We start from the raw sequence: 9,296 nt of genomic DNA on the forward strand, positions 1-9,296 counted from the left end.
ATTCAAACCTGCACGTGGTGTTTTTTGCTGCATTGAAAACTTTTAGGTGTAAAAATGTGTTCCGCTTAAAAAAAATTTATGATTTGTGTCGGCAATTAGAAATTCAATTTCTCCTTTTATTTTTCAATTTGCGGTATTTGAGCCATGTGTGAAAATTTTAGCGTTAGATTTCTTTAATTACAAATTTCCTATTCGTTTTTGCATGAAATAGCAAACAATGCATTTTCAGAGTCAGATTCATCGTTTTCAAAGTTAGCCTTCGATGAATGAGTAACAATTCAAATTGGTTTGTGGTAATTACGGGGAGGGTCATTTTTTGAGAAAGAATTGCTTAGACACAATTTGTTACAAGCTTTTCCTCTGGCAGGACAAGGTTTGTCAAATGGACGAGGGCATTGGCCTCCGCATTTGAAGCAAGAATTTTTGTGGTTACTCATTTTTCGATAAGGAATAAAAAAATTCTTACCAACTGCTTTTGGTTGTTCCTTCCTCTTCGATTGCTTTTGTCTGCGATTCGGTATGTTCTATACTTTTGACTTCAAAAAGGATTTCTGGTAATGTTTTTGTTTAGTTTCTGCATGATAATTTACGAAGTTTGTTGTTAATCATGTTTGATTTGCTGCTTATTTTTTTCGACACTCCAACGTGTTGCAAGTTTGTTGTTTCTGTAACATCAAATGTAGGAAAGTTGAGCAAGTTAGATGTCTTTACCGCTGTAGCCATTATGTAAATTTGTAAATAATACATAATTTCTTCTTCTTTTCTTTTGAATTTTTTTCTCAGCGCCAATGCTGGACTTTGTAATGGGACTTTTAGGGAGAAGAGACAGCGACATCACAACACCCTCGTATTAACTTTACAACTCCCCTTCAACATAAAATCAGTTTGTGTTTATAGGCACTTCCTCGTTGGTATGCTCTCCACCGTAGGTGGTACTTCAAAACACCCTGCAAGACTAAGAGCTGAAAAGTAAAAGGTTATTGATTGCTTAATGAAGTAAAAGTCTGGTGGGAAAGCGCGGGAATAGGAAACGCTGACTGGTTAGAAAATCTGGATTGGGACAGGAATAATAGCCGGCGGAGGCGATGTGGAAATGTTTGCTTTGTTTGGAGTGTGTGGGAAATAAAGGCAAAAACTTTGGCAAGGCAGTATAAAAGTATAAAAAAATAAATAAACAACTGTGGTTGTTGGTTGTCAATTTTTTTGGGTAATTGCATGGAAATCGCTACGCGCAGTTAAGCTAACATTTTGGCTCACATACAGATTGGTCGCTCGTGACAAAAAAGTTTGAAATGAAGCATACAACAAAACAACGATTTAATCAGGTCTAACTAAGTAGGATATGCATGAAAAGTTTAACAGGCTGAAACAACCAAACACCTCCCCCATGTTCTTTTTGCGGTTTAATGACGTAATATTGGAGGACAATTTTTTTGACGTTGTATACCAATTGTTTTTGACGTAGCGTTTAAATTATCAACAATAGAACAAAAAAATCTTTAAGAACGACACGAAGAAACTAACGTGCCATGAAATATAATACAATCATTGCTGAAGTTTTGATATTTACTTGATTTCAAAGTAAAAAGTAGAAGTATACAATTCAAGGAAAAGAATATCTAATGAGCATAAATTACTTGAAGTACCAAAGTCTCAAATATTGTCCAAAACATAAGAGATACTTCAGATAGTTTATTTTTGCAACTCTATAAACCCGCAGAGATCAGTGCAATTTAAATCACAGAGGAAGGTATGCATGCCAGGATTCTGCATTTCGTTTTTTTGACACTAGCAGTGGTATCAATTGACGTAAACTGAAGCCCAATTTCTTCGCGCCGTCGTCCTAGATATCAAAAATCAAAAATTTGCTCTGGGAACGAGCTTGCCAGGCGTTGTAAACTTTCCAAACATAGGCTTGCAATATGTCAGAAGGGTTTTATCGAAGGTGAATGGGTTGCTAAATTTTTTAAAAGCATAAAGGTAACTTCTGAATGTTTTCTATGATAATCCATTACCTTAGCCTTAACCATGCCAAGGGGCTGTGTGTAATCTTAAATGTTACATTGAGTGCGTGCAATGTTGGCAACGCCACACAACAATTTCGTTTAATTTTCAACGTAGAACTACTGATATCAATCACTCCACGCGTATTCTTTACATCAATTTTTTAGCATTAGAGGCCTGACGTATAAGGTGTTGATACAAACTGATGACAAACTGATGACAAACTGATGACAAACTGATGACAAACTGATGACATGAATGTATGCGTGTTTCACACATAAGAAAATTTTGCTGTCTGCCTGTATTTTGATAATGTTAATTTTCTAGTTGGGGTAGGATTTTTCTTTGCCTGATATTTTGTTTTCATACGTTTCGGAATGGTGATTTGATGTGATTGTGTGGCGTCTTTCTCTCTGACGTTTTAACTCCTCAAATTGTCTGCACAACAAGAATGGAACATTTAATTGAACTGTTAATGTTCTTAAAAGGATAAACTTTTCTTAAAATCCTTCATATCACATAGCTGTATGTTTTAGTACTGTTGACTGGCTAGTATTCTCATTGGACATCCTTCCACAATACGTCAGAGATAAAACCGTTATAAAAGCCCGTTTAAAGAAAGGCGCATACTCTGAGTGTCGTTTCTCTCTCACGCAGAGCTGTTACCATTCTCCTGCTTGGTGCTGGTAATACTCTCTAGCGCAGTTTTGTTATGTGTTGTTACAACTCTTATTTTAAGAGATATCGTTTAAGTTGACAATTTCTGATTTTGTTTCTTGTGGCATCTTCCTTAACCTACGATATTTTATGTATCCAAAATCAGTTATCCACTGAGAGGTCAAAATACTTTACTTGCAAAAAATACGTTTTCGCATTTAAAAGATATACAATTAGCAGATTGTTCGAATGGAAGTATCCCGCATGATGTAGATATATTGATTGGTTTGAACTGGCAATTTATCGATGAAAAACCTATAACATTGATTGTACGCCAATGTTGATACCATTGAATAAACTAACCGCCACAATGACATTTTTATGAAATTTCTTTTATCTAATAAAACAACTGTAGTCAATAAATGTAAAGTTAAAATTCAAAAAGTACAAAATTTATAATTGGAGTAATGAAATGGTTTTCAGAAACTGATGAGCTATCATTGAATAAGAAAATAATTTACAAAGAGGTGGCAAGCCACCGCAATGATGAACTTAACCTGTTAGGTCTTTGGAAACAAGCTAGAGGTTGTACTCCTCTAGAGAATACTTAACTTTGCAAAAAGGTTAAGGGGAAAGAAGCCAGAAGGTGCCACTAATATCATTCCTAAAAAGTTAACCAGAAGACACTGTATATCGAAGGTTGCAGAAATCTATGACCTAACAGGAAAAATCTCTCCACTCGTACCCTATTTGAAGTTAGGCTTACGTGAATTATGTCTTCGGCAATTTCATTGGGATGATGTTCTACCTGATGATCTCGTCAGATTTGGTTGTCAAATTTTAAAATGATGAAGGAAATTGGAAACACTCGATTCAAACACACAATTATTCCTCAAGATGCGGGAAGTATGGATATAGAATTACTCGACTTTGAAGATGCCAGAGTAAGTGAGTGTATGCACTTATGCCCGTATTTTACGAAGGAATGGCAATTATTCATGTCAATTAACGTCATCAAGGACAAGAATTGTACCCAAGGATTTATCACTTCCCAGGGCAGAACTTTATGCTGCACTTCCGAACACTCACACCGGAAAGATTGTCAAACGCTCATTCAAGAATCTTGTCAAATCTACTAAGGAGTTTACTGACACTCTTCATTGGATCAGTAACGATGAGAAACCGTTAAAACAGTGGTTGAGGAACTGTGTTTTGGAGATACATCGTTTTACATCGAAAGATCAATGGAGCTACATACAATCCAAGAATATGGTAGCTGATAAAGGTACAAGACGTAGTCCCTCTATTGAAAATGTAAATCAGTCATCAACATGAATAAATGGTTTCCTGCGCAATCTGCGGCCGAGTTGAGGTTGTCGGAGCATCAAATGTCGGAGGTGGAGAAGGAAAGGATCATTTGGGTTCATCATATGACAGCCTCTAACATTTCAGCGACACTGCTGGAAGAGATAAAAGGCGTTATCAGTATTCACAATACCTACTAGATCCCCTCAGGCACGAATTCAAAATGGTCATCAATATCATGGTATACGTGATCAGATTCTGCAAGATCCTCATTAATCATATCAAAGTCAACAAAAAAGCCAAGCTTCATTCAATAGACCTTTTCATAAATGATTGCGTAACTTTGCTTCGTTGCACGGAAACGAGGCAAGCGGTGCTTAAAATTCTTTACTAATTGCTTCCAATATGATTCTTTGTTTACGCTAACAACAGATTCAAAATGCTGCGGAGATACATTATTATGAGGGCGATATTTACATAAAAACGAGTTAACTCCTTAATAAAAGGCTTTATCTCTATAAAGTTACGCATCTTTTGACATTAATAAGCGCTGGCATTCTGAGTTTGAAGACAAGATCTGTGGAAGTGTTGGTTTTGTGACAAGCTTTATTTCAGAAATATTATATCTAAAATTTGTAAAAAACAGTTATTTTAATAGCTAAATCTCAGCTCAATATGGATTTTAAAAAACACGAGTTGGAGATACCAGATTTTGATGATTATTTCAAAAACAACATGGTTGGTAAGTAACCTTAAACTTTTAAGCTAGCTAGCAAGAGAAATTTACGTTTTAATGGAAAAAAGTGATTGTTAGGAAAACGAAAACTATAAAAAATGTATATATATAGGTTTTTTAAATTTATGTAGATATGGATGCCATTACTCTCACAGAAGATGATATTGACAACCCATATGTAAAATTAAATGTTACAATGCTTTCAAAATATCCTATGGAACATTTAAAACAGTGGTTAGTATTTAGAGGAGACACTCTACGTGGTATTCACACACTAAAAGATGCCCAAGTTAGGTAAGTGATATTAAATTGTAGAGAGAAGCTGAACAGAATTATGGCTTTATTATATTGCAAACACAAATCTAGAAACATAAGAAAAGTGGAATGTTGGTAATTACAATTTCACAACAGAAGTCAGAGCAACCTCAATAAACTTGGATTTTATAATATTTTCATAGAAAATTATTTTACATGCTTTTTTACCATCATATGTGTATGTAGCTATTTATATATAATATATATTCTAAAAAAATATTTTCCTAAATTCAAGATTTTGTATGCATAAAAAGCAACACATTTGTATTCAATGTATTTTTCTTCACTTTAGAGTATGGAACTACTTTGAGAATAAAAACAATCAGAAGATTGTTGATCCAACACCTGATAAGCTTTGGATTAGGAAAAAAGCAATGGAGCTAGGAAAAATTTTAAAACCGCTTTGGAAAGAAGGCTCACTACCTGAAGCACCCTCAGCAATACAAAATGATATGAAAAATCCATTGGACCTCACTGGCTGGTCAAAGTCTTTGCAAGGTGTACCTGTCTTTACCGTTACGCAAATGACAGACTATCACACAAAAGTAAACAATACATTTGTTGAAAAGGCTAAAACAATTAAAAAACATTTTGCAAGAGGTGAACAATTTGTAGAAGAAAAATACATTGATACCAGCACAATATATGTCAAACAAGACAATAATATATTTTGTATAAAAGGTATAGCTGCTGCAAGTTTAAAAAAAATGAATAGATGGGTGTTTATTGTACTTAACAAAATTAATGGTGAAGTTGTATTTGCACATTGTCAATGTCCAGCCGGAAAAACCGGCACATGTTCGCATTGCTATGCCGTTATGAAACTGTTAGCTAAATGGGTAGTTGATGAATTGCGTATGATTCCAGAGCCTAAAGCATGCACATCAATGCCATGTGTTTGGAATGTACCGCAGGCAAGAGAATATATGCAAAAGCCACCTGTCTCAGAACTAACCATTAAATCACCAGATTCAAAAAGGAATGCCACAAATACTGAAGGAGCTTCTAAAAAAGGAATTACATCTTCATTGTACGAGCCAAGATCTGAACATAACAGAGACACACGTAGTGACAGTTTGAGAATTTTGCTTGACAACGTCACTAATTTTCATGGCAAAGCACATGCACCAAAAATTATGAACACAAATCCTCAGCTATACACGCAAACACAATTTGGGCCGGTGCCATTTGGATCTATTCTGAGCTAGCAATGTGCCTTAATGCCACCAGATTTTAAAGTTTACTGTAACATTAAGGAGGATGGAAACAAGGGCGACCGGGTTTTGTTTTCAGATTTTACTGACCACTTTTTTAAACAAAATGACAATGTTATCGATAATTATGCCAATGAAATTCATTTAGTTGAGCAAAAAAAGCTAATGTTACTACAAAATTTAAAAGAGCAGGCAGCTGATGCAATCAGCATCGAAAAAAATACACGAGACCAAGCTAACAATCCAAATTGGTTCAAGTATAGAGAAAACAGATTTACTGCCTCACTGTGCAACAAACTTGGAAACAGTGGACCCAAAACAGAAAGAGGCTTAAAAACTTTAGCACGAAATATAGTGCATGGTTGTGTACCACAACAGTTTTTAAAAGTTAAATTTGAGTATGGACGATATCATGAACCCATAGCCATTGCACATTATGAAAGATACATGAAGATTGCAGGTTTCCAAGTTGTTGTGGAAAATAATGGTTTAACAATAGATCAAAATAATTATGTGCTTGGAGCTACACCAGATGGAAGAGTTAACTGCAATGGCTTTTATGGCATCCTTGAGGTAAAATGCAGTCACTTGTACAGAGACATAGATCCAAAGTTAGTGTGTTCTGTGGCGAAAAACCCTTGCATTCTCTATGACAGCAATACAGAAAATATCAAAATAAATAAAGATCACACATATTACAATCAGATACAAATGCAATTGGCTATCACATGTCAAACATGGTGTGATTTTATTTTTTATACCTCAAAAGGTCTTGTAATCGACAGAGTGCCATTTGACATGAAATACTGGCAAGAACTACAAAAAAACATTTTACGGTTTTACTTTACATATATGCTACCACAAATCATAGAGAAAGATCAGGACAAATTGATGTAAAATAAGACCTGTATATATTTGTAATGTATATATATCACTCTTTTTGTAAATATTTTTGATTTAAAACATTGCTTCAGTCTAAAGTTGTTTGTTTACTTTAAAATAGGGTCTTGAAAATTTGTGAGAATACCACATACCGAAATAATTTGATTCAGGGAGTTCAACATGTTTACTGGAATAACTCGATCGAATATTCGAAAACATTTGAGTCGTTGAATCATTCTTTCCACATGAATTCTTTCTGATGCTATTTGTTGACTTTTGACTACTTCAGACTCTGAAAATTGCTCGCGTCCTTTTAAAAATGATGGCATAATTAATTCCACACCAAGAGGTTTTACATAGTCCTCTATCAAAAAACCTCGATCAGCCATAATAGCATCTCCTGCCTGCCAAAGTTCTGGAAATAATAAACCACTTTTGACAACAATATCTTTATCTGAGATGCTACCGGGGTAGGCACTCGATATAAATGTGAAACCTCCACCAGGAGCAATGCCAACAAGTACTTTAACGGTGGTGTGACTTTTGTATTCTGAGTACATCATTTTGTGTAAATATAAAGATGAAGGCACTGCAATTTTAAACTCTACACAATCTATAATGCATCGTACGTTTGCAAATCTTTCTTTCATACTAGCTGGCATATTTTCTTGAACTTGACTGCGGGAAGGCCAAATGCATATTGTTCCGAGCTTAACATACATATAATTTACCCACGTTTGAAAAGTATTTGTTACAGTACCTTCAGACACTTCAAACAAATATGATAAATGGCAAACATCAAAGTTTCTTCGCATTCTAACAAGGGTCAATAAAAAACTTTCAAGAGGGGACAGCGTACGTGGTCTACCTCTATCACTAAAACCTTTGACATCTTGATTATTGTAAAGAATAACATTTTCTCCATTTTGTCCTGGGTTTAAAAAAATTAATAATTCTTTAAACACTTCGATGTTTGGTATGCCAGTGTAATATTTACATGATGCATCAGATGACAAAACATTTTCGACAAATTTTATTTTAACTGTAGAAATTTTTTCCATGAGTTTGTGTTTCAACATTTCTATCTCTTTACACAAACTCTTTTTTTCTTCTGTAAGCTTTTCAACTTCTTTTGACAAAAAAATTGCGTCTGGTTCCTCCCTCATAATAAAGTCTGGCTCAGCTACAAATTCAGTGGAATCATCCCCTATATCAGTCTCATCAGGAATTAGAGTGGATGTTTCTCTAAATTTTTTTCGAGGAGATGGTCTGTTAACAGGAGCTTTTCTTTTGCTAAAATCCTCCACATTTTCAAATAGTGTAGGTTTGGCTCCATCTCTCAATCTGCGGCGTGTCCCTCCAGGGGCTTTTATTATATCACTTTTTGCAAAGTGTTTTTCGCACAGCACAGTATGGCTGGTTACTCTAAAGTTGTCTTGTCCATCAATACGTTTAATTCGGCTGCACCACACTTTCCTTGTTCCTGAATCTTTCGGAAATTTAAAAAAACTTATGGTTGAAGATATTAATTCATTTTCAAATTCAACCAGGCTACGATTATTGCATCCCCAGGCAGCACATTGCTTTCCTTGAGATCTTTTATGTTTTTTCTTCGTATTCCCCTCCGACATTTTGTTTACAAAAAAGTTTAGCACCGCTTGTCTCGTTTTCAATACGAGGCATACTATTGCGCAATAATTTATGAAAAGGTCTATTGTGCTTCATGATGAAGAAATCAAAGCCGCCGAAAGATATTTCTTTGAAAAGGAGACAAAAGAAGTCTACCATTTCTTAAGCAAATCAAAGTAGGAAAAAATCTCGACAGAAAAGGATAACATCCTGCTATATACAGGGCCAATTCTACCAAATAAAGATGTGAAAATTGCTGGTACATTTACAGAGGTGATGAAAGATTTGTCTTCAGTTATGTTTTGCGTTCCCTTACTTGAAAGATTTTCACCAATAGCGTACAGTGTATCGTTAGACGTGCACAGGAACATTACAACAGTAAAATATTCTGGTGTTGAGACAACACATCCATATGTCCTCAAGAAGGTACATACCATTGAAGGAAGAATCCTCATCAAACATATGAAACGGTCATGCCTTCGCTGCAGATATCTTGCCAAACGAACGGTTGAAATAACAATGGGACCGATATCTTCGTGTAACATGACCATTGC

The 9,296-nt window shown here is 35.1% G+C and overlaps 2 protein-coding genes across 2 annotated transcripts; one reads left to right on the forward strand and one right to left on the reverse strand.

Moving 5' to 3' along the window:
* The first annotated feature begins 4,566 nt into the window (after positions 1 to 4,566).
* LOC130625510 (uncharacterized) lies at positions 4,567 to 6,225 on the forward strand. Its single transcript, XM_057440614.1, has 3 exons — positions 4,567 to 4,708; positions 4,834 to 4,996; positions 5,310 to 6,225. Exons 1-3 carry the CDS (start codon positions 4,642 to 4,644, stop codon positions 6,223 to 6,225), a joined length of 1,146 nt encoding a protein of 381 aa, XP_057296597.1. The 5' UTR covers positions 4,567 to 4,641.
* A 995-nt stretch (positions 6,226 to 7,220) lies between these two features.
* LOC130625251 (uncharacterized) lies at positions 7,221 to 8,744 on the reverse strand. The gene is made up of 2 exons (XM_057440305.1): positions 8,262 to 8,744; positions 7,221 to 8,198 (listed from the first exon to the last, which is right to left on the reverse strand). The coding sequence occupies exons 1-2, from the start codon at positions 8,742 to 8,744 to the stop codon at positions 7,221 to 7,223; spliced, it is 1,461 nt and encodes a 486-aa protein (XP_057296288.1).
* Between the last annotated feature and the right edge of the window lie 552 nt (positions 8,745 to 9,296).

Source organism: Hydractinia symbiolongicarpus, chromosome 14 (assembly GCF_029227915.1).
Source record: "Hydractinia symbiolongicarpus strain clone_291-10 chromosome 14, HSymV2.1, whole genome shotgun sequence".
NCBI classification, from domain to species: Eukaryota; Metazoa; Cnidaria; class Hydrozoa; order Anthoathecata; family Hydractiniidae; genus Hydractinia; species Hydractinia symbiolongicarpus.

Coding starts and splice junctions, on each gene's coding strand:
- LOC130625510 (XM_057440614.1), top strand. CDS start 4,642: ATGGATTTTAAAAAACACGAGTTGGAGATACCAGATTTTGATGATTAT. Junction 4,709..4,833: donor TTTCAAAAACAACATGGTTG/GTAAGTAACCTT, acceptor AAATTTATGTAG/ATATGGATGCCATTACTCTC. Junction 4,997..5,309: donor CTAAAAGATGCCCAAGTTAG/GTAAGTGATATT, acceptor TCTTCACTTTAG/AGTATGGAACTACTTTGAGA.
- LOC130625251 (XM_057440305.1), bottom strand. CDS start 8,744: ATGTCGGAGGGGAATACGAAGAAAAAACATAAAAGATCTCAAGGAAAG. Junction 8,199..8,261: donor TTATGAGGGAGGAACCAGAC/GCAATTTTTTTG, acceptor TTGTGTAAAGAG/ATAGAAATGTTGAAACACAA.